At 43.3% G+C, this 23274-nt stretch overlaps 2 protein-coding genes across 15 annotated transcripts in view; one reads left to right on the plus strand and one right to left on the minus strand.

The window, feature by feature from the left end:
• Nucleotides 1-10920, minus strand: part of Nbr1 (NBR1 autophagy cargo receptor) — a 29710-nt gene extending 18790 nt beyond the window's left edge. Inside the window, exons 1-5 of one of the 6 annotated variants that reach the window (XM_021641214.2) lie at nt 10776-10920; nt 7302-7368; nt 6879-6995; nt 2068-2130; nt 1031-1049 (exon numbers count right to left, since the gene is read on the minus strand). In XM_021641214.2, coding sequence (XP_021496889.1) covers nt 1031-1049; nt 2068-2130; nt 6879-6980 — 184 coding nt within the window. In that variant the 5' untranslated portion in view covers nt 6981-6995; nt 7302-7368; nt 10776-10920. Of the gene's footprint in view, nt 1-1030; nt 1050-2067; nt 2131-6878; nt 6996-7301; nt 7369-10405; nt 10729-10775 lie in introns of those variants that run through there. The other 5 variants (XM_021641217.2, XM_021641216.2, XM_021641215.2 and 2 more) reach the window with 5 other exon arrangements.
• A 362-nt stretch (nt 10921-11282) lies between these two features.
• Brca1 (BRCA1 DNA repair associated) overlaps nt 11283-23274 on the plus strand; it is a 66351-nt gene continuing 54359 nt past the window's right edge. For 3 of the 9 annotated variants that reach the window (XM_021641183.2, XM_060386655.1, XM_060386658.1), the window contains exons 1-3: nt 11283-11589; nt 13328-13426; nt 21447-21500. In XM_021641183.2, the coding sequence (XP_021496858.1) occupies nt 13347-13426; nt 21447-21500 (134 nt within the window). In that variant the 5' untranslated portion in view covers nt 11283-11589; nt 13328-13346. Of the gene's footprint in view, nt 11590-11609; nt 11840-13327; nt 13427-18394; nt 18876-21446; nt 21501-23274 lie in introns of those variants that run through there. The other 6 variants (XM_021641185.2, XM_021641181.2, XM_021641180.2 and 3 more) reach the window with 6 other exon arrangements.

The raw sequence follows: 23274 nt of genomic DNA on the forward strand, positions 1-23274 counted from the left end.
TGCCCCCATAGCTATGACAACTGAGTACAACAATACAGTGGTAGCCAGCTCTGGCAATGGAGCTATTGGTAGTCCACGGAGGTGGGAGGAGACCCTTGCCTGACATTCCACTCCTTTCCCCAGATGCAAGTGGTCTTGAGAGATGATATCCTATTTATATAAGTGAAGGATGATGAAAAGTGGGGCTCTGTGATGCAGTGAGAGTTCAAACCATGATGGGGCGGGACCTTGCAGTGATATCACTATTTGGGGGCTGTCCACACTTCTGTACACAACTCCACTCTAAAAGAAAGCCCAACAAACTCCCTGGTTCCACCAAGTCTGACTTCAATGAGACTGTGCTTTGATCTGTTGTTGGTGCCTACCTGGTGTGGCTGGACAGCGGTTTGCGTCTCCCCAGGAAAATTCAATGCAACACTTATCCACGGCAAAGAGAAGCTATGACAAAGCACCTTTCTCTCAAGTTCCTCTGTGCTGCTCTAGCCTTCTAGACAAAATCCCTTATGAGGCGGGGAGGTAGCTGTGCTGGAAGAGTGCTCGCCTAGCTCACAGCAACCCCTGAGTCTGATTCCAAGTGCTGCATACAGTTGGAGTGGAGGCATGAGCCTGTAATCTCAGTACTCAGGAGGTGGAGGCAGGAGAAGCATATGTTCAAGGTCATTCTAGGCTACACACTGAGTTTGAAGCCAGCTGGGGATACCTCCTGAGACCCAACCATCAAAAAGAAAAACAACAACAACAAAAAAACCCTCCTACAAAACTAATGCCCACAGATGACTGGGCACACCGTCAATTTACAGCATGCCAAATTTTATTCTACAATGTATGCTAGAACCAAATATGGTTTAAATGGAAATAACTCAATGAGCAGATGAACTTGTTTTGAAACAGGGTTTCACTATGTACTGAAGATTGCCCTTAAACCTGGAATCCTCCTGCCTCAGCCTCCTCACTATTAGTTTCACAGACAGAGACTACCACGTCAAGCAAATTTTAAGTAAAGCTAACTAGATTTTTCTCAGGAACTTACCTTGACTATTGATGGATATCTATGAAGAGAAAAAAAGCAACAGTGAGTTCTAAGTCTTATCACCTGAGCATTTATGTTAACTAGGACCAGTCTTACCCAAAAATCCCACATCAGGTGTTCAGCATTCCCACTACTGCTGAAGTAATGTGCTCTGTTTTATCTTAGGGACAAGAGCCTGGGATCTGGAGCCCCTACTTCCTTACTTTTGTGCCTCTGGGCCAGATTCCTGACCTCTATGAGCTGCTGCTTCTTCATGGTAAATGAAGATAATGTCCCAGGTGCACAATACTGATAGTATGCTGTGCGGTAACCACTTGGTAAAGAGTCCCTATTAGCAGCAGCATAAGCTAAGCGACAGCCTTGCTATATTTTAGGTTCTCTCTCTGATAGTCTTCACGTTGCTTTCCCATTTCTCAGCTTCATCTCAGATGCTTATAGTCTTTCTTTCTTTTTTTTTGAGACAGGGTTTTTCTGTGTAGCCTTGGTTGTTCTGGAATTTACTCTGTAGACCAGGCTGACCTTGAACTCAGAGAATCCACCTGCCTCTGCTTCCTAGCCAATAATCTTTATGAAGAATGCAATTAACAAATATATTTAAACTATTAGGCAAATGAGATAATACTATTATGAACTTTTTTCTTTCTTTTGTTTTATGTCTTCCTTCCCCTCATGGCTCTTTGAGATAGACTTCTGTTCTAAGCCCTGGTTGGCTTAAACTTCCCAGGATCATGCCTCAGTCTCCTATGTACTGGGAAGACAGCTGTGAGCCATTACAATGGGCTTTATTCTGAACGTTTTTTTTTTTGTTTGTTTGTTTTTTTGTTTTTTAAGACAGAGTTTCTCTGTAGCCTTGGCTGTCCTGGACTTGCTTTGTAGACTAGGCTGGCCTTGAACTCACAGAAATTGGCCTGCCTCTGCCTCACAGATAACAGGTGTATACCACCGCACCCAGCTTATTCTGAACTTCTAAAGCTCTTATCACTTTGGAAAAGATCCCGATTCTAAATATCTAATAATGGGGTCCGCAAATACTTTACCTCCTCATTTTCCTCATCCAAGTATTTTATTTGGATATTATTCAGATCAAATGAAACTTTTACCTGCAAATGAAACAAATTGATCAGGGTATCTCACTATATAAAGTTAAACATTGTAACTGTCTTTATTGACTATGAATTTTCCAAACATTACATGTATTAGTGGTAGTGGCGGAGCTAGAGTCTTCTGCCTGCGCCACCAATAGTGTGGCGACCTTTCCAACACCACAGCTCTTGCAGCCTGAAGATATCTCCAGAGCTCACCAACTGGGCTAGTCTAGTTAGGCAGTATGGGCGTCCCAAGCAACTGACTAAGACAGACATTAACACACACTTTACACACACCTGCACAGTAAGGGTTTAAGCCAAAGAGCCCTCTCCTCAGCCCCTTACATTCATTTTTTGTGTGTGTGATGCTGAAATTCAACACAGAGCTCTGTGAATGCCAAATGAGCCCTTCACGAAGGTACATTCCCAGCAAAACATCTTAACATAGATTTAAAAACCTACAAAAGTCAAAGAAAGCAGACTAAAAGTAAACATTTGTAAGTGGCAATAGGGAAAGGAGTAATAAGACATAAAAGAGCATCAAAAAGGACAGATCTGATGGTTAATAATCCAAAGGCCCAGTGTGCTAGTGCACATCTTCAAGCTTTTACTCTCAGCACGTAGGAGGCAAAGGGAGGTGGATTTCTATGTTTGAGGCTAGCCTGATCTACATAGTGAGTTCTAGAACAGCCAGAGATAGATAAAGAGACTTAAAAGAAAAAAAGAAAAAAAAAAGGTTAAAAAATATATTAATTCAAGTAAAAATGTGCAGAAAAATTACAGGGAGGAAACAGAAATGCCTAATAAATACATAAAAACACATTCAATTTTCCTGGTAGGCAAAGTCTGAGACAGCGCTGGCTGTCCTGGAACTCACTTTGTAGACCAGGCTGGCCTTGAACTCACAGAGATCAGCCTGCCTCTGCCTCCCAGGCACTAGGATTAAAGATGTGTGCCAACATGCCCAGTGGTAACATTTTTTGAAGCTGAAATAGATAAGTGTGGTCAAAGATTCAGGGCAAGGGCCATACTCAGTGGTACAGTGCTGGTCTAACATGTAGAAAGACCCATGTTTGACCCCCAGCACCACAAACAAAACAAAACAAAACTCAAAGCATTAAATATTTTTTTCTGTAAATTGTTATAATTATTCTGTGAACCATTTGGCAGTTATCGATTAAATGTTCTGAATTTTGCTTTGTGTGTATAGGGTTTTGCCTTCATATATGTCTGTGCATCCTGTGAATGTCAATGCAGGCAGAGGACAGAAGAGAGTATCTAATGTTCTGCAACTGCCATCTGGATATTGGAAATCTAACTAGATCCCTTGGAAGAGCAACCAGTGCTCGTAATCACTGGGCCATCTCTCTAGCCTCCATCTATAAAAATTTAAAAATTTTATAGGCTTATGAAATGGCTAATGAAATGACTTAATTAGTAAAGTACTTACACAGAAGCCTACTAACTTTTTTTTTTTTTTTTTTAGATCAGGTTTTTATGTGTAGCCCTGACTGTCCTGAGCTTGCTCTGACCAGGCTGGCCTCAAACTCAAGAGATCCACCACCTGCCTCTGCCTCCCAAGTGCTGGGATTAAAGGCATGTACCACCACCAGCCAGCCTAACCTGAGTTTGATCCCCAGAACTCAAATAAAGGTTGAAGGAAGTAACCATTTCTCTCTCTCTCTCTCTCTCACAATAATATAAAAATAACAATAAAAACAATTTTTTAGAAGTTCAAAACCACATCTCACCTTTGGGTAGAGTCCACCCAATAGAACAATACATAAGCTATCCCCACTGAGAGATGTAGATCCTGTCTATTTCATAATGGGAAAAGAAAGACAACCCTGTGGGGAAGTCAGTAAGTAATAGTTACATCCACAGTGGTCAGCAACACCAGCAGTACCCTGGACCCACAGCTTTAGAAGACGGAGCTTTGCTCTGTGTCTACTGATTAAGAACTATTGCTGTAGCCTGGCATGGTGGCATATGCCTTTAATCCCAGCACTCAGGGAGGCAGAGGCAGGCAGACTGCTATGAGCTCAAGGCCAGCCTGGTCTACAAACAACGTCCAGAGCAGCCAAGGCTACACAGAGAAACCCTGTCTATTAAAGGTCGGTTTGATGCAGGTTACTGGCCTTCAAGATCTGGTAACACCTACCCTTGTTTTGTAAACCTGCCTAAGACATACCTGATTGGTTGATTAAATGGCCTATACCTGGGCAGGGCAGAATGGGATAGGCGTGGCTAAGGTCTCTAGCTTTTGGGTTCCAGAGAGAATCACAGGAATCAGATGGATGGGAAAAGAGAAGGAAGGAGGACAACACAATGTGTTAGGGTGGAGAAGAAACCTCGTGAGCTGAGAGGAAGGACTCCAATAATGGCGTAAAAAGGCCCACATGAAGAATACAAGCAAGTACTAGGGGTTATGGACAGAAGGTAGTCCAGGTAGGAAGGATTACGCTGGATGGCACTGAATGGGGCCGGGGAGATGGATGGTGAGGCTATTGAGACAGTGTAGGTAAAATATCTGCCCGGCCCAAGGTGAATAAGGCAATTATAAAATCTAACAGGTATCTGTGTCTTATTATTTGTGATAGTGGGTTAAATAAGACTGCCGTGATAACCACAGGGCTAATAATAAACATAATATAGCCCAATACTCATTTTTTATTTACTAGAACACCTGTCTCAGAAAAGCAAACAAACAAAAAAACCCCAAACAAACAAAAAAAGAATTACAGCTACAGTATGTTGCTGGGCAAGAAAAGCAAGCTGGAAACCAGGCTTACTGTAAGGCCTGACCAGATACCTGCATGAACGTGGAATATGGAAACGTGGTTAAGTTCCCAGAGCGGATATCTCTGTCACTCAAAGGAGGGGTGAATAACAGACGCAGGGTAGGAGTCTGTGGACAGACATTATCTCTTTACTTGTTAAGAGTGTTTCATATCAGGATGAGGGGATCTCTGAGACAAGCTGGAAACCTGGGACAGAGTAGGCTACAGAGAAGACTTGGGGATCTCTAGCTGAGCCCTCCAGCAGTGGGAGACATGGAGACTAAGGAGGCCACCCTCCAGTCAGACAGGACTTATGGTGGTGGGAGGGGAACACCAATCTACCTACAAAATCTTCTACCCAAAATTTATCCTGCCTGCAGAAATAAAGACCGAAACTGAGGGAATGGCCAACCAATGACTGTCCCAACCTGAGATCCACCCCATAGGACAGAGCCAACCCCTGACACCATTAACGATCCTCTGCTACGCTTATATACGCCTAGCATAACTGTCATCAGAGAGGCCCCACTCAGCAGCTGGTGGAATCAGATGCTTAGACTCAGCCAAGCATTAGCGGAGCTCGGAGCTCGGGGAGTCCTGTGGAAGAGTGGGAAGAATGATGGAAGGACCTGGAAGGGACAGAAATGCCACAAGAAGACCAACAGTCAATTAACCTAGACCCATGGGGGCTTGTAGAGTCAGAAGAACCAACCAAGAAGCATGCATGGACTGGACCTGGGCCCCTACACATGTGTAGCTGATGGGCAGTTTAATCTTCCTGTGGGTCCCCTAGTGAGTTGAGTGGGTGCTGTTTATGGCATGGACTCTGTTGCCTGCTTTTTAAATCACTTCTCCCTTGAGAAGTGCCTGGCCTGGCCTCAGTGGATGAGGATGAGCTCAATCCTGATGCAACTTGATGTGCTGGGGGGACTTAGTGGTGGTGGGGTTCCCCTTTTCTGAGGAGAAGGGGATGAAGGGGAAAAGGGTGGGAGGGGGGATGGGGAAGAGAAGAGGGAGGAGGCTATGTCTGAGAAGTAAAGTGACTATATAAATTAAAAATAAATTCAAAAATTAAATGGGCATGTATTAAAATTTTACAATAAAAGAAAAAGGTAAGCCACCAACTCACCAGCTATTAGGGAAAGAAAGGTAACTGGTGCTTTCCCAACAGCCTTCCCCCTAGGACAGTCCAGAGGAAAAACGTTGGGAGGTAGGACTAGACTTAGAAGGAAGGTCCTTCTAAAATCTCCTTCCTTCCTAAGCTGCCCACACAGACAACCACGTTTGTAACCAAATGGTTACTTTAAACACACGCGCCCAAGTAGTAAAACATTAACCACAGCAAACTCCACTATGCTGGAAGGGTACAAAGGGCAAACCAAGGCGAGAGAAACTATCAGCAAAGCAAGGAACGGATGCTGCATAAGCACCCATGGGAGGTTTTCTTTTGCTTTTTGCCAGCTCTGAGACAGTCAACCTTTGACCTAGCAACAAGCAGGTCTTGCAAAACACCAGTCATATCCTCATTAGTTAACAAACAGCAGCAATTCATCTGCTCTCCAGCCTGAGAAAATTCCCCCACAGCCTGGCTGCGGGGGAGACAATCTAATTTATCCTTCAGAATGTTCCTACACCATATTTCACTCAAAAAATAAGTTTACCTGATACAGTAGACAAAGAGAGAGAAAACCCACTCCTGAAATTGACCCAAACTTATGTTCTCTCTCTTTTTTTAAAATAAACATACATAATTAAAAAATGTTTAAAGAACATAGTCATTTCTTCCCTCTATCCTGGTACATTTCCTATTCAAATACTGAGCCCCTATAAAAAATAATTTTCCAAAGGTCCAGAAATGGTAATGATGACAAACAACAGTTAAGAATTAAACTGCTAAAAATAGCTTCATTTTATGAAAGAATATCTGTGTCTAAACCACTAAGAAACAGAACAAAGTGAGAAACGGAACACAATAATACTCACCATAGCTTCAACATCAGCCCAAGTTGTATTTTCTGGATCCGAAACCAGAAAGCTTTGAGTTTCATTTTTAAAAGTCACATTTAAAGTAACCTGTGGTTCCATGCTGTGGGGCTGAGGCTGGGAGAATGGGTGGACGAAAGAAAGAGGGAGGGATTAAAAAACCGCACTGACACATTAGCTTTAACGTAGAAGTTAGATTTGGGAGATCACAGTGATTAAGAAAAGCAATGTCCCTTCTGCTACATGATTTACTACCCAGAGTGTGTTTTATACCAAATCTGTTACATAAGAATTTTTCTTTCTCAGGGATAAAGACATTAATGTTCAAGCTGTGCCATAAAGATTTATGCTTATGCTACAGTTAAACTTATATAGAACTTCCACGTTAGGAATAAAAGCCAAGTTAGGCACAACAGCACATACCTGTAGTCCCAGTTACTCAGGAAATTGAAGCAGGTTGGTAGCTGGAGTCCAAGAGTTCTAGGTCAGCCTAGGAAACAATAAGATTCTGTCTTTAGGACTAAAGAGGTGAGGTGCTGGGAGGGGAGGAGAAAGTCTGCTGAAACAATTGAAATTTTGTCCGTATCCACAAAAACTCCCCTAACATGTTTCCAGCCTCTGCGGTGTTCACTGTGTTTCAGTGCTTGCATAGGTAAGTATCTGTAGCATGAGCCAGCAAAGGTGGATTAACATAGATAAGGAGTCAGCCAGCACTTGGGCAACAGAGAAGGTATTTCCAGTCTTAGGCAGTGAGAATAGCCTGGGCTTCAGAATGAGCACTTGTCTCCAGAAAACAAGCAGGTAAAGTAACAAAACCACCAAAAACCAACCAACCAACCAACCAACAAAAAACCCAAACCACCCAAATTTCCCACAATTACTTGTGAAAAAACTTAAAAGCTACAGCTGGCTTCTACAATTAACAACTGGGAACTAATTTTGTTACCCAGAATTCCTTCCTTTCTGGTGTTAAGTGTGTGTGTTGCTGCAGATGGAACACAGGTGCCTGAATGCTAGGGAGCCACTCTACTACTGAGCCACAACCTCGCCCCATGAAAATGTCCATTTATTCTCAAATACCTATGAGAAAAAAAATTAAAACCCATGTTCTCATGCCTAGTAAGTTGGCAGTTCCTTAATGAAACACCTACTATTAAAGTCTGTTTGATTTTAATGAAGGACTTTGCTTACTGATAGACTGTCACTTCAGGGAGAAAATATTTTAAGTTCTGTAAAAATACAAGTAAATCCACTGGTGACAAAAAGAAAAGTCGCCTCTTGAAATATTTAGCTTATTCTCAATCTACATCTGAAAGAGCCACGTTCTGCTCCACACATAACAGATGAACAAGATTAAGTCGTAGATTTTCCAGTGTGATAGGAAGGGAGCCCATGGGATAGGAAGACCGGCTCCAGACAGCGCTCCACAAGATTAGCTGTGCAACTATGAGTAAGACGGTCTCTGAGCTTCTGCTGCTTAATCTGTAAAACAAGACTATTTTGCTTATTTTAACAGTGTTACTTAAGTCTACTGAAATCATGTGGCATCAATTTCCAGCACCACCAAGCGTGCAAACTCTTTGAAATAGTGTTTAAATATGAAAACGACTATTATAAACAATTCTTTAGTTGATAGCTATATCTTATTATTGGGGCCATACTGCAGCCCATACCTGTCTGGAAACTGCTATGTAGATCTCAGGTTCTTACACAAATTTGCTTGCTTCTGCCTCCGGAGTGCTGTACTATGAATACAATTGTCATTTTAAGAACCTCGAGGTTTTTTTGTTTTTGTCTCTCTGTATAGCCATTGCTGTCCTAAAACTCACTCTGTAGACAAACTCACAGAGATATGCAGAGAGCTGGGATTAAAGGGGTACACCACCACCCAACTGAACCTTGTATTCTTTTTTGTTTTAAAGATCTATTTATTTATTATGTATACAGTGTTCTGCCTGCATGTACACCTGTATGACAGAAGAAGGCACCAGATCTCATTATAGATGGTTGTGGGCCACCACATATGGTTGCTGGGAATTGAACTCAGGACCTTTGGAAGAACAGCCAGTGCTCTTAACCTCTGAGCCGTCTCTCCAGCCCCGAACCTTGTATTCTTAATCACAGATTACTTTATATACTCAATTATCCAATTTCTTCCCCATTATCAGTCTTCATCTAGAGTTAAATTCACCAATTCTCTGCTGACATCCAGCATTTATTTACCTTAAATGCAACAATGCAACTCTTCCTTAGGATCTTTGAAATTTAGGCCTAATCCCATCAATTCCCCTCCTCCCCCCCCCCCCCCGTATGCTAGACTTGCCAAACGTAAAAAATCTGAAAAACACTCGCACTTTACAACTTCAGGAAATAAACTTCCGGGCTGGAGAGACGGCTCTGAGACTAAGAGCACTGGATGCTCTTCCGAAGGTCCTGAGTTCAATTCCCAGCAACCATAAGGTGGCTCAAAACCATCTATAATGAGATCTGGTGCCCTCTTCTGGCCGGCAGGTGTACATGCAGGAAGAAAACTATAAATAATAAATAAATCTTAAAAAATAAAAAAAGTGAAAAAAAAAAAGTAAAGCTTTCACATTTTGTGTTTGGAAGGAAAGTAATCTTCCTCAGTCTCAAATTACACAAGTGGGAATTAGTTCCCATATCCTGGAGTTCATCCAGCTGCTCTTGCCAATGGGAGAAAACAGGAAGTAGGAGAGTCTAGCTTAGCTGGCCAATATTCCAGTCTTCATAAGGGGCCTACCTCGCTTACGTGTGAAAATTCTTTCAGTCAGAGCATTAATCTTGAATTTGTGAAAAGACCAAAGGTACAGTTAACCCCATCTATACTTTCTACCTGTACGTTTCCAGCCAGCCGTCAGGTAGCTGTACTTAAGCCTGCAGCTTCCCTAAGCCTTACTGACTCACATTCATGTGGCAAAGGTCAGCTTTTCCCCATGTGAATTTTTTTCAACCTCGACAAATAATTTCAATGAAGCCAACGTGGGAATCTTAACTTTACTGTCTCTACCAGAGGCCAGTACAAGCTCTAAAATGGGTGATCTGAAAGCTGGGTGTTTGACATCAAGGGAAAACGATGCCTCTCCTAGATCAAGATATCTTCAGTAGTCTCAAAGAGAGGAAAGGCTTAGAAGAAGAAAGACGCGTGTCCTTTCTTCTTGCAGACTTAAATCCCAGTCTTCCAGTAATGGTTCCCTGGAACTCCATGTCCCCAGGACAGTGAGTGTCACCACCGCCGGAGGCCCTCTTTTGGTACTGGGGATTTCGACCTTCTCTTAGCAGAAACGGCCTTTCTAAGCGATGAACTCTCTCCCTCGGGCCGTATCCAGCCCCCTGGGTACTGTCGGTGACAACCCAAGCGACTCTCTCACCTGGACTCCGAAAAAGACTGGCTGCCCCTGAACATGAAAAAAAGTCACTCCTCCTTGCAAGATTACTCCCTTGAACTTCGCCCAGCCCTCGGAGGACGACATGACCCTACTCCTAGGTAACAGCAGTTGTTTCCTTACCAGCTTTCCGCCCACGGGGGGCGCTTACCCGCGGCCAGCGCAAGGACCGTTCGCTGCCAGCTCGGCGGCTATCCCTGCGGGGAGAATCTAACATGGCGGACCGAGACCGGGCCCAGTCCCATGTTTCTCTGAGTTTTCGGCAAAGTGATTGGCTCTTTCTGTTTGTCCCTCAAAACCACCGCTCCACCGATTGGTCAACGCTGCGCCGGCAAGGGCGGGACAGAAGCTCTCTGAACCGCACAACAATAACAAACACCCGGGCCGAGGGGCGGAACCAGTGCGCAAATGTCAGCGGAGTCGATTTTTCTTTCTCAAGCCGATTGGCCGCCCTCGGCTTTCCCTCAGGTCACTATCTTGGAGGACTAGTTACCCGAGAATCGCGGGGCTGGATGGGAATTGTAGTCTTTCTGGAGCTTGCAGCTTTAGCCGAGGCTCTGTGCGCAAGACATGAGAACCGAACGCTGCGGTGCACAGCAGCTGTCTTGCATAACCGCGAGGTCTCCGCCGTATCGACTCGGTTACCGTGCTAACTGCGCCTGCTTCGGGTGTCGGAAGCTCCCGTCCCTCACGACTACAGTTTCTAAGGGCCGCTGTGGAGAAGGCCTTTCTTTCCGCAATGCATGCTGGAATCGGTAGTTCTTTTTATTTTTACACAAGTCTCTGTTTACCTAAACTGGAGACTTCCATGGCAGGAAGGCTGAGGGAGGTATGAGGCCTCGTCTTGCAACTGCTTTGGCCACTACCTTGCGCTCATATTCCGGCCTCCGGTAGCGATTCCGACCCTTTGTACAGAATTACTGTGACGTAATAAGCAAGCGTAAATGCGAGGAGGCGGGTGCCTAATAGAAAGAGTTTTTTCTCTTCCGTCTCTTTTTAGTGACGACATACAGGGAAAGACTAGGTGGCCAATCCCGAGCCTGGAAAGAGTCTCGGCCTTTTTTTTTTTTTCCTACTCTCTCTCCCCGCCCCCTTTTCCGATGACGTGTCTGAATCTCGTGTTCCTAGAGGCTGACACTAGGCGCCAAGCGGCCGGTTTCCTTGGCGACGGAGAGCGCGGGAATTTCAGATAACTTGCAATTGCGGCTGCGCGGCGGCCGCCGGTGGAACATACGCCGTTCCAGGGTCTTCTCTGGGATTTAGGCCTTGGGGCTCGGAAGCACGGGCTTTTCCTTCTCGGAGTGAAGGTGAGGCAGCCATGAAGAACACAGAGAGCACCTAGCGATGCTCTTGTGAAAGGCGGGGAGCCGCAGGTGGAGAATGCCCGGGACGGAACCAGAGGGTTCTCGGCGTTGTGAACTTGAGAGGACTTCTGGGGGGGGGGGATGTAGTTTGTGCATTCCCGGAGGCAGCTGTGAAGGAAGAGGGCAAGGCATGAGTGAGCGGGATCCTGGCTGTAATCGAGCCTTGAGGCGGTATAAGGCTTCCGGCTAAAGGGTGAGTGAGGATAGGCGGGCAGAAGTGTGGCAGGGAAGAGAAGACCCGGGGTTTGTGGAAGAAAACTTGGGAACTAGATCTATGTATTTCACAGAAGGTGCTAGAAGGGACGTAAATAAAAGAACGGCATTAGGAACGAATGCTGTTGGCAGGGGAGACGTATTTAAACAGTGCAGGGTGGAGAGGCCTCAGCAGTTTTTAGTGTTCCTTTTGGTGACTTTTTTTTTTTAATGTGTTTCTTTTCGCTTGTTTTGGTTTTAGGTTTTTGTTTTTGTTTTTGTTTTTTTTTTGAGATAGGGTTTCTCTCCTTAGCTTTAGCTGTCCTGGAACGAGCTCTGTAGACCAGGCTGGCCTCGAACTGACAGAGTTAGGCCTGCCTCTGCCGTTCGAGTGCCGGGCGGCTGGTTAGTTTTTAAGACAGCCTCATTATGTAGCTCTGCCTGACTTGGAACTCTGTATGGAGAGCTGACTGGCCTTGAAATCATCCTTCTGCCCTTGCCTCCTGGGAGAAGGGGTTAAAAGTCTCCAATGCCCAGCTAGTTTTGGAGTTTTTGAGACAGGGTCTTCTGTAATCAGATTGGCTTTGAATTCCTTATGTAGTCCAAGGTGACTGTTGTTAAGTGGTAATTAAATTTACTATGGATTTATCTTTTAATAATGCTTGCTGTTAATCCTAAACAGCTGTATAACCAAATCACCACACAGAGACTGGGTTTATTTAGTTAACCTAGAACACAATGCTGGGCAATAGTTAGTCCCTCTTAAACCTTCAAGCCCTCATAGTTTCCTAACATTTAGATTTTACCCACATTATACTTGCTTTTGGTGAAATCTTAGGTCTGGTTCATTCTCCATGCTGTTCCAAGGTCTCTCCTCCAGCTCTCCTAGCTCTCCTATCGCCCTTCTCCTCCCACTCATTTCCTGCCCTCTGGCTCCTCCTCTCTTTCCTGTCCTCTGGCTCTACCTTTGCACAACATTTGGTTAGTTGTTTTATTTTGGCCTGTTTACACAGTTGAGACCGGATGCTTAGAATAAGTATCACAATGCAATATCCAGATTGAAACCAGAGAGTGGGGGTGGGGGAGAAATCAGCATTTGAATGAACAAGGGTAAGGTGTATACATTTCATAAGAATATTAAACCAACAGGGGACCTTGAACTCCACTGTAGTTCCAGAGTCCTGAAAGTACCGGTTTACAGCACTATGCCTGACCGATTTTGGTCTCTAACTAGCCCAGAAAGACTGCTCAACTTTTTGTTTTGGTTTTTCAAGAGGGTTTCTCTGTGTAGCCTTGGCTGTCTTGGACTCACTGGCCTCAAACTCAGATCTGCCAGCCTCTGCCTAGGATTAAAAGTGTGTGCCACCACTGCCTTGCAAATTTTGTAATTATGTGTGTGTGCCAGAGGTTCTGACCTGGATCTAGACATGTGTATTTAAAAACCTTTTCAAGTAGTTTAATTACATGCATTTTTAAATTTGTGTTAAAGTTCACTAGAACTGGAAGAAATGGATTTATCTGATGTTCGAATTCAAGAAGTCCAGAATGTCCTTCATGCTATGCAGAAAATCTTAGAGTGTCCAATATGGTAAGTCAGTGGAAGAGTTTATTAATTTGACATTCTTCATATGATTATCTCTCATGCAAATGAGGAGTGGCTCACCCTGCCACCCCTTCCCTCTTTTCCCAACCAAAGGACTCTTGACATGGTCTTCCTTGGTTCTTAATTTGTTCTGGATGGATTAAGTGGCAGGTTGGCTTTTCCTCCAGCTGTAGGACCAGCTTAAAATGACCCTAATAAATAATGTCAAAATAAAAGTGCTTGGTATTTGTGAGCCCTTATGTCTCTGGATGAAAGTTTGGCTGAAACTGACCTGTAAATTAATGCCACCTATCCTCAAAGCTTTTAGCAAGCCTACTGTGAAATGATCTTTTAGTTTTCTTTTTCTAGGAAAGGAAGAGGGGAACAGTTCATTGGTTTATTCTTGCTACCTTGCTGCCTTTTTGGGGGGGGAGGGGGTCCAGGCTACATTGTATAGAGCAAATTGCCCTCAAACTCATTAATTCAATATCTTGACCAAGCCTGACCTTGAACTTAAATCTCTGGCCTCAGCCTCTTGAGTGCTAGGATTATAGGCATATACCATCACACCTGGCTAAAAGAGTTGGGTTTTGACCAGAAGAGTTTTACCTGTGTGACTCTATCTCCAATCAAGATATGAAACATTTCCACTACCCTAGAAAGTTCCCTGTGTACTCAGGGAGTTCTTAATTTTCAGACCTTCTAGAACCTTTGGAAATTAATTTTTAGTGTATAATTTTGTAATTTTTAGAATTTTATGTACTAGGGCTTAGAATGTAGCTCCGTAGAGATTGCCTAGCGCACAGGAAGCTATGGGTCACTTCCTATCATTTCATAAATTAGGCCTGGTGGCAGACATCTGTAATTTCATTAGTAGGTAAAGGCAGGTGGATTAGGAATCAGTGTCATCTTGGACTGTCAGAACAGCCTGGGATACATCTGACCCTGTTTCTTTTTGCTTGGCCGTAGAGCAACTTGACAAGCATGCTTTAGGCTCAATTTTCAGCACCACAAATAAATGATAAAGAAATAGATATTCTGAGAAAAGGGTCCCTGGCATAGCAAATGTTAAAAGGCCTAAGCAAGGGCTGAAGAGATGGCTTGTGGTTAAAAGTTCATACGCTTGTAATCCCAGCACTTCGGGAGGCAGATGCAGGGGAATCTGAATTTAAGGCTAGCCTGGTCTACAAAGCAAGTCCAGGACAGCCAGGGCTCTTTTCCACAAAGAAATCCTGTCAAAAAAAAAAAAAAAAAAAACAACGAAAAGTTCATACTGTTGTTGTAGTAATTATTAAAAATATTTGAGTGTTGGACTATATAATGTTTATTATTAGCCATAAGGCTATCACAGCGGTGTTTTACTCCACTATTACAAATAACAAGACACAGACACCTGTTAGATTTTATAATTGACATACTTGCCTTGGGCCAGGCAGATATTTCACCTACACTGGCTTAATATCCTCACCATCCATCTCCACCCCCCCTCCAATGCCATCCTCCTTAATCCTCATCTGGTCTACTTTCCATACATAATCCCATGGTACTTGCTTCTATTCTTCATCTGGGCCTTTTCATGCCATTATTGGAGTCCTTCCACCCAGCCAACGGGTTTTTTGTTTTGTTTACTCTCTACCTACTTGACTGTCTCCTTCATCCTCTCTTCTTTCTCCTGTGATTCTCCTGAACCTGAAGCCCTGGAACCTAAGCCACGCCTACTCCACTCTGCCTTGTGCAAGTATAGGCTGTTTAAACAACCAATCAGATATGTCTTAGGCAGGTTTACAAAGCAAGGATAGGTGTAGCCAGATCTTGAGAGCCTGTAACATGCCTCAGACCAACCTGCAACATACTGTGCCTTCAGAAGCATCAGGTTCAAATTCTGCTCTTGAAGATGACCCAGTTCAGTTCCCACTCGGCATCCACATGGCAGTGCACAATTGTCTGTAACTCCAGGATCTGACAATCTCACACAGACAGATGTATAGGCAAAACACCAATACACGTAAGATAAAAATAAATAATTCTGGGGCTGGAGAGATGGCTCAGAGGTTGAGAGCACCGGCCGCTCTTCCAGAAGTCCTGAGTTCAGTTCCCAGCACCCACATGGTGGCTCACAACCATCTATAATAATGGTGCCCTCCTCTGGCGTATAGGCATACACTCAGGCAGAATACTGCATAAATAATAAATAAATCTTTAAAAATAAGTAAATAAATTACTAGAAAGAAAGTTAAAATTGTTGCTTCTCTTCTCATTCTGTGCAGTGGTTATTTAGACCTGTAGCCAGGCCTTTTAGCTGTTCTTAAAATGTGCAATATTATCTCCTGCTTCTGCCTTTAAGCCAATAAGGCTTCATGCTCTCTTTGACTGTGATCTTTTGATCCATATAATTACCTGACTTGAAAAATCTGAGTCTTGATTTATGAGGTGCAGCAGTTAAGAGTGCTTGCTTGCTGCTCCTTTGGGGAAGAAGAATTCAATTTCTGGCATTCTAATTGGGTATTCACAATCATTTGTAACTCTAGCTCTAGGGGATCCAATGTCTTCATCTGGTCTTTCCAGGCACCTGTGTACACCTGTGTGTGTATACACAAAGAGACACGTCAAAACAAGACAAAACTTTGCATTTTATAAAAATGAAAGAACAATATTTTATGTGCATTTTCATGAGGGTGTCAGGCCACCTGGAACTGCTTATGGACAGTTGTGAGCTGCCATGTGGGTGCTGGGAGTTGAACCCGGGTCCCTTGGAAGAGCAGACAGCACTCTTAACCACTGAGCCATCTCTCCAGGCCCCCCCCCCAATTTTTTTTTTTTTTTTTTTAATGTTAGCAAGCATTTAATTAACCTTCCTGGGGGTCTTTAAGCCACTGGGATACAGCCACCTGCAACACCCTTAATCCTGTCTTCAGCTCTTCTAATGAAGAATTTGGCCTTCACAGTGACAGGCTGCTTAGGGAGCTTGCCCTTCCCCAGAACTTTATAGCAGCCTGATCACACAACATCTAGTCGTTTTCTGCAGCACTGGCCGTGTCTGCTCACTGACCTTTGTCCACAACTCATCCAGGTTGACAGTTGGTCAGAAGCTCTGGTTCCTCTTTAAGTGATAATACCAAGTTTCCCAAAGTGACCTGGATGGTATTTGTTGAAGTTGGTCCTGTGGTGATGCACACCTCCAGCATTCCTGAGGTCTCATGGGTACTCGGGGTGCTTAACAATGTGGCTTAGGAGGCCCCAGAGTTTCCCGGTCTTCCTCAGTTTGGACGGCAGCAGCAGTGAGGAAAGAGAGTGAAAGAAAAATCTTATACTTTGCCTCTGTGCTTCATTTGTTTGTGTTCTGTGTATAAGTGCCACATATGTGTGGGTGCCCTTGGAAGCCAGAAGTTACCAGATATCTTGGAGCTTGAGTTATAAGCTATTGTGAGCTACTGGACAGGGGTGCTGGGAAGCAAACCTAGTTCTTGTAGGAATAGCAAATGTTTTTAACCATCTCTCTAGCCCTCCCTTTCTTTTCTTTTCTTTTTCTTTTAATGTAGCTCTAACTGGCCTGGAACTCACTATATACATTGGTTTGTCCTGACACTCACAGAGACCCACCTGTTTCTGCCTCAGAGTGCTGAGAGTAATGGGATGAACGGTGTCAGCCACTCTTCTTTTAACTAGCTTCTTTTGTTGTGTTGTTTTATTTTATTTATTCATTTTGCATCCTAATTGTAGCCCTTTCCCTCCTCTCCTTCCAGTCTCCCTCCTCTCTCTCTTCTCCCATACCTCTTTCTCTACTCTTCAGAAAAGGGGAGCCCCTCCCAACCCACCCCAGCACATCAAGTCATGTCAGGACTAAGCACTTCCTCTTCCACTGTGGCCAGGCAAGGCAGCCCCATCAGGGTCCCTGTCAGAGACAGCCCCTGTTCGTTCCCCTTACTAGGGAACCCACTTGAAGGCTTAGCAGCCCATTGGCTACATCTGTGTAGGGGGCCTCAGTCCAGTCCATGCACAGTCTTGGTTGCTGCTTCAGTCTCTGTAAGCCCCACTGGGCCCAGATTAGTTGACTGTTGTTTTTTGTTTTTTTAGACAGGGTTTCTCTGTATCTCTGGCTATTTAGGAACTTTCTCTCTGCAAACCAGGCTGGCCTCGAACTCACAGAGATCTGCCCCCCCCCCAGGTGCTGGGATTAAAGGCGTGCACCACCATGCCAGGCTTCCCTATCTTTAAATAAATTTTTTTAAAGATTTATTTATTTATTATATACACAGTGGTCTGCCCGCATGTATGGCTTCACGCCAGAAGAGGGCACCAGATTTCACTATAGATGCTTGTAAGCAATCATGTGATTGCTGGGAATTGAACTCAGGACCCCTGCCTGGAAGAGTAGACAGTGCTCTTGACCTCTGAGCCATCTCTCCAGCCCCAAAAAATTTCTTTATCTCAAGTAGACTTGAGGGGTGAAGGAGGGAACAGGGTCTTATGTAGCTCAAGGCTGTCTGGAGCCTCTTCATGCATGTACACCTGTCAATGTGCCAAATTTTTTTTTCTCATTGACCTTTGGAAGGTGAATTCAAGTGACTTTGCCTCTGTGCTTCATTTGGGGTTTTTATTTCTGTTTGGAATCAAGTTAATAAGATTAAGAAAGATGTGTGTACTTTCACAGACAAGATTTGAAAAGTGCTAGCCTTTTTACCCACAGCATTGCAGCTAAAAAACAAGAGTTAATGAGATTTACATCCAAATCTATGAAATACCAGAGCCACAGAGGCAGAAATAACACTGCAAGAGAGATTGGTTTTGAAAAGCTTAAAGTTACTGAGAATAATTGTAAACAGTGATCAAAAAGTCTTCAATGTGGCATTTGGGTCCATTTATTTTGTATTCCCATGGGACCCAGTCATAAAAATGTAATGTTCTTTCTCATTCTGGCAAATTAAACCATCAGTTAAAAATTCAGATACATATAAACTACAGATGCAAGAACGAAAGTTACTGCTAAATTTTCTCTCTAGTCACTCAGTGTTCTCAGCTTCTTGTTCTTCTCCTGGTCCCTTTTGGACATCTGCCCAATGGCTCAATCCTCTAATTCCTCCTTTAACTCCGCCTCCCATGGCTGGCAGGAAGTCCAGCCCTATCTCTCCCCTGCTCAGCGATTGGCTGTAAGGTGCGTCATTGGCATATCTGAACAACTTAGGGATCCGAGTTTATACACCAGTGAGACAAGAGAGTCCCAGAACAAGTATTGCAGCCAGATATGGGGGATACAGAAATAAGCATTTGGATTACACAAGAACCTTATGCCTATGATGCCAGGATTGCTTTTAATGATTTTTAAACTAGACTGTTCAGGACAGTTGTTTTTAAAGCTTAGGGTCATTTGTAGGAAATGTTCTAGAGTGGGACTGGACCTACTGCTCTTTTTTTTTTTTTTTATCTCTCTTTTTGCAGTTCTTGGGATCGAACTGAGGTAAGCAGCATCCCATCTATAGTCGTAGCCTGGGTGATTTCTAGTTCTGTGCATCCTCTTTCCCCGTGTGTTAATGAGAATTTCAGAGCTGATATATGCTGGACACATACTACTGCTAAGTTATATCCCCAGCCCATGCAGTTACTTACAGTTAGTTCTTAATTTTAGTCACTGATTTTGACTAAAAATTGTTACTTAGCACCTTTAATCCCAGCTTTTGGGAGGCAGAGGCAAGGGAATCTCAGAATTTGAGGCCAGCTTGGTCTCCATAGCAAATCTGGACAGCCAGGAATTTGTCTCAAAAAAACAACCAGAAAAAACAAAAGCTGTTGATCCTTGGGGTGGCTGTAGGGTAGTTGCTCAGCTCTTGGATCTCCTTCACTGATATTCCTTCTGCCTCTAAATTATGTGGGAGTAGCAGCTTCATTAAAATAAAAAAAATTATTTATTATGTATAGTGTTCTGCCTGCATGTACACCTGCACACCAGAAGAGGGCACCAGATCTCATTGTAGATGGTTGGGGGCCACCACATGGTTGCTGGGGATTGAACTCAGGATCTTTCGAAGGGCAGCCAGTGCTCTTAACCTCTGAGCTGTCTCTCCAGCCCCACAGCTTTATGTTTATTTTCAAGCTGTTGAGTGTGAAGGTGGAGTCTTGCACTGTCCAGGCTGGTCTCCCGGTCCTATGTTCATAAGATCTTCCCACTTCAGCCTCCCAAGCAGCTGGAATCACAAATGCTAACTGCTACTTCTGGCTACTTGTGGTAACTGGTAGTTTCATGTGTGTCTAGTGTGTTTGTTTGTTTGTTTGTTTGTTTGTTTGTTTTCAGGAAAGAGTTTCTCTTTGTAGCCCTGGCTGTCTTAGAGTTTGCTCTGTAGACCAGGCTGGCTTCAAACTCACAAATCTACCTGTCTCTTCCTCTTCAGTGTTGGGATTAAAGGCATGTACCACCACTGTCCAGCTCTTTTTACCTTTTAAAATATGACTATGTAACATTTTCTATGTGCTAAAATGTGTACCTAGTAATTTGTTGTTTTTTCAAACCTAAACCTAGCTTCTTTCCCCAGTGATTCATGCTATTAAAGCTCAAACTGCAAATACACAGTAGGCTGAAAATACTGTGTGGCATGAAAAGTGTTTAAAACATTTGAATTTTATAGTAAACATTTACTCTTATCAAAAGCTAGAAGAGAAACATTTTAATTTTTTTTCCATTTTCATTCCTATTCATCTCCAAGCTCTTCCTACAACAGTCACTACCTTTTTACATATGGGAGTTTTCATCTGTTCAGAGTTGGTGTTTACAGTGTGTTTATATAGCTTGGATCATAATTACCATACTGAAATATAATTATTTCAGAACTGAGTCAGTGGTGAGAATGAAAGCCATCTGGTATCATGACTCAATCCAATTTCTGTTTTACTAAGAACTTTCTTTGGTGTCTAGCCTGTCTCAGAAGTAGTGATCTAGTAACAAATCAGTCTCCTTTGTCCGAATTATTTTTGCAGTAGCCCCAGAAGAGTGCCAAAGTGGATGCTCAGGTAGAAAGCTCGGCCTGAGGTTATGCTGTTCATACAGACAGAGCTGATAGAAGGAACACAGCCTGGTCAGCTTGTGTCCATTGCTTTCTGCAGTGAGGAGCCCCATGACCACAAGAGTTATGTTGCTAAGCCTTTTCGGCAGGCACTTCCACCCCAGCCTTTCCTGGGGTCCTTTTCTACATTTAACCCAAGGACTGTCTTCCTCTCACACCTAGCAAGTTCCGTCTTCTCTAATGTCTTACATGTCATTTACATTAGAACTTATGTCTGTATCTCACACAAAGTAAAGCTAAAGACAGACATTTCCTGCCCATCTAGGCTCCCAGCTACCTCTGTCCCCTATTGCTGGCCTCCATTACTCCCTCTCAGCGCAGTGGCCCTACACGGTCCTGCTCAGCTCAGCTTTTCTGCGGTCTCCAATTATAGTCTGTTTCCTTCTATGACTCAGCTGTCCTCCACTGTCACTTCCTCATTTGTGCATTTTATCGCCACGCCTATATACCCACCAGTGTGCACTGCACTCTGTTCTTTTGTCCTGTTTAGTTTTTTCTTTTTAACACATTTCTTCCTTCTGGATGATAGTACATAAGAGTACTTTTTCCTATTTTACTTGTGCAAATGTTTGAACTCAGTTTTAAAAAGGCAATCCCAATCCTATGCCAGAAACATGCAGGTTCATACTTTCTCATCTGTTTAGTGGTTCTCAACCTTCCTAATGCTTTGACCCTTTAATACAGTTCCTCATGTTGTGGTGACCCCAACCATAAAGTTTTTTGTTGCTACTTCATTACTGTAAGTATGCTCTGAACTGCGATGTAAAGATGTGTGTTACCTGTGTTTTCCGATTGTCTAAGGTGATCCCTGTGAAGGGTTGTCCTACTCACCAAGGGGTCACACAACCCATAGTCCTAAATCTATGCTCAGTTACAGCAACCTAAGCTTAACCTCTTTACTAAAAATATAAAGAACTTATTTATTTAGCCTCACTTATTTTCTTTCTTTCTTTTTGGTCCCCGTACTCTTCTAGTTTGGAATTGATCAAGGAACCCATTTCCACAAAGTGCGATCACATATTTTGCAAGTAAGTGAACAACTTTGTAGACCCAGTGTTAGCTTCTGTGCGTGTTCTTCATTCCATAGCATCTTTTCTCCAGTTAAATGACAACAAAACTAGTCATTCTTCCTCAAGGATCACTTCTGAGTTTTCCATATATATTGGCTGTAGCCATAGTTCTTGGTAAAATTTTGGCATTGCTTATCTGTGTATGAAAAAAATCATGAACAGCCACTTGGAACAGCCACTCTGTTTGGTCTTGGTGTCCAAGGGGGAATGCAGACTGAAAACAATTGTGAAATAAGTAAACTACGTTTTAGCCTTCCTGGCTTCTGATTTCTGTTCATTCCTACAAGTTCTGCTCTTCCAACTTAGGAGGTGCAGACGGTACAGTGCTTCGAGATGCTGGTGAAGATAGGGATCAGAAAACTGTATATTTAGGTTACACTTCATTCATATCAGTGATTCAAGTCATATGTAGTGTAGCCCTTTGTTTCTAGAGGTTATGTTACTGACTGAGTGTATCAGCCATGGTTGAAAATAGTCAGGAAACATTGTGTCCGCATTGAACCTATGGAGACCTTTTCTTCTTTTCACTGCCCCCCCAAACAATATAAATTAATTTATAACACTTATTTATATGTGTGTATCCATGTTTATGTGAATATATGTATGGCCAGAAGAGGGTGTTGGATCTCCTGGAGCTAAAGCTACAGACAGTTGTGAGCTGCCAGATGTGGGTGCTGGGAACCAAACACAGGCCCTCTGGAAGAGCAACAAGTGCTCTTAACCACTGAGCCATCTTTCCAGCCCCAGATCATTTATATTTCATTATATTAGGTGTTTTAAGTAAACTATATATCTTCAGCTGTACATGGTCACACATGACTTTAATCCTAGCACTTGGGAGGCAAAGGCAGGTAAGGTGGATCTCGGTGAGTTAGAGGCCAGCCTGGTTTACAAAGCGAGTACAGGACGGCCAGGGTTACACAGACAGGTTCACCCTGTCTTAAAAAAACAAAACCAAAACCCTATTTATCATTTTATGTAAGAAACTTGAGCATCCAAAGATTTTGGTATCCATGGGCCCTGTCTCCCCCCTTCTGAGGGAAGAACATTAAGAATCTTTCCGTTTCGTGTTGTTTAAACAGTTTCAGATATTATTACAGTTCTATCAGTCAGAAATTCAAAATGAGCCCTAAGGGGCTCACCGTCAGCTGTTGGCAGAGTTGCTTTCATTGGAGTCAGTTTCCAGATTTCCGGAATACTCCATGTTCCTTGGCTTCTGTGGTGCTGCTTTTCTTTTTTTTTTTTTTTGTAACCTTGCTTTTTCTTTTTTAAAGACCAGCACACCTTGAACTTACAGAGATTCACCTGCCTCTGCCGCCCCAAATGCTGGGATCACAGGCGTGTGCCACTATGCCTGGCTCACCTAGCCTTCTTGATGCTTTTGTCTTCCTATTTATGTCAGGGTCTCTTTCTAAAGGAAGCTGTCTTCTTTAGGGGTGTTTTGTTCATTTTCCTTTTTTGTTGTTTTATTTTCTTTTGTCTTTGAGACTGTGCATACCTGGGTAACTTGAAATTACTATGTAGCTTTGAACTTACTGTGATCTCCTTCTGCTTCCTAAACACTGAGAGTACAGTTGTGGGCTGCAATGTCTAGCCTTTAAAGTGAAAATATTTAAGTCAGACATGATGGCTTACACTTGCCTTAGTTACTATTGTTATGATAAAACACCATAACCAAGACAGACTAGAAAAGGAACCATTTAATTGGGGCCTAAAGCTCCCAACAGATAGG

Source organism: Meriones unguiculatus, chromosome 7 (assembly GCF_030254825.1).
Source record: "Meriones unguiculatus strain TT.TT164.6M chromosome 7, Bangor_MerUng_6.1, whole genome shotgun sequence".
Classification (NCBI taxonomy): domain Eukaryota; kingdom Metazoa; phylum Chordata; class Mammalia; order Rodentia; family Muridae; genus Meriones; species Meriones unguiculatus.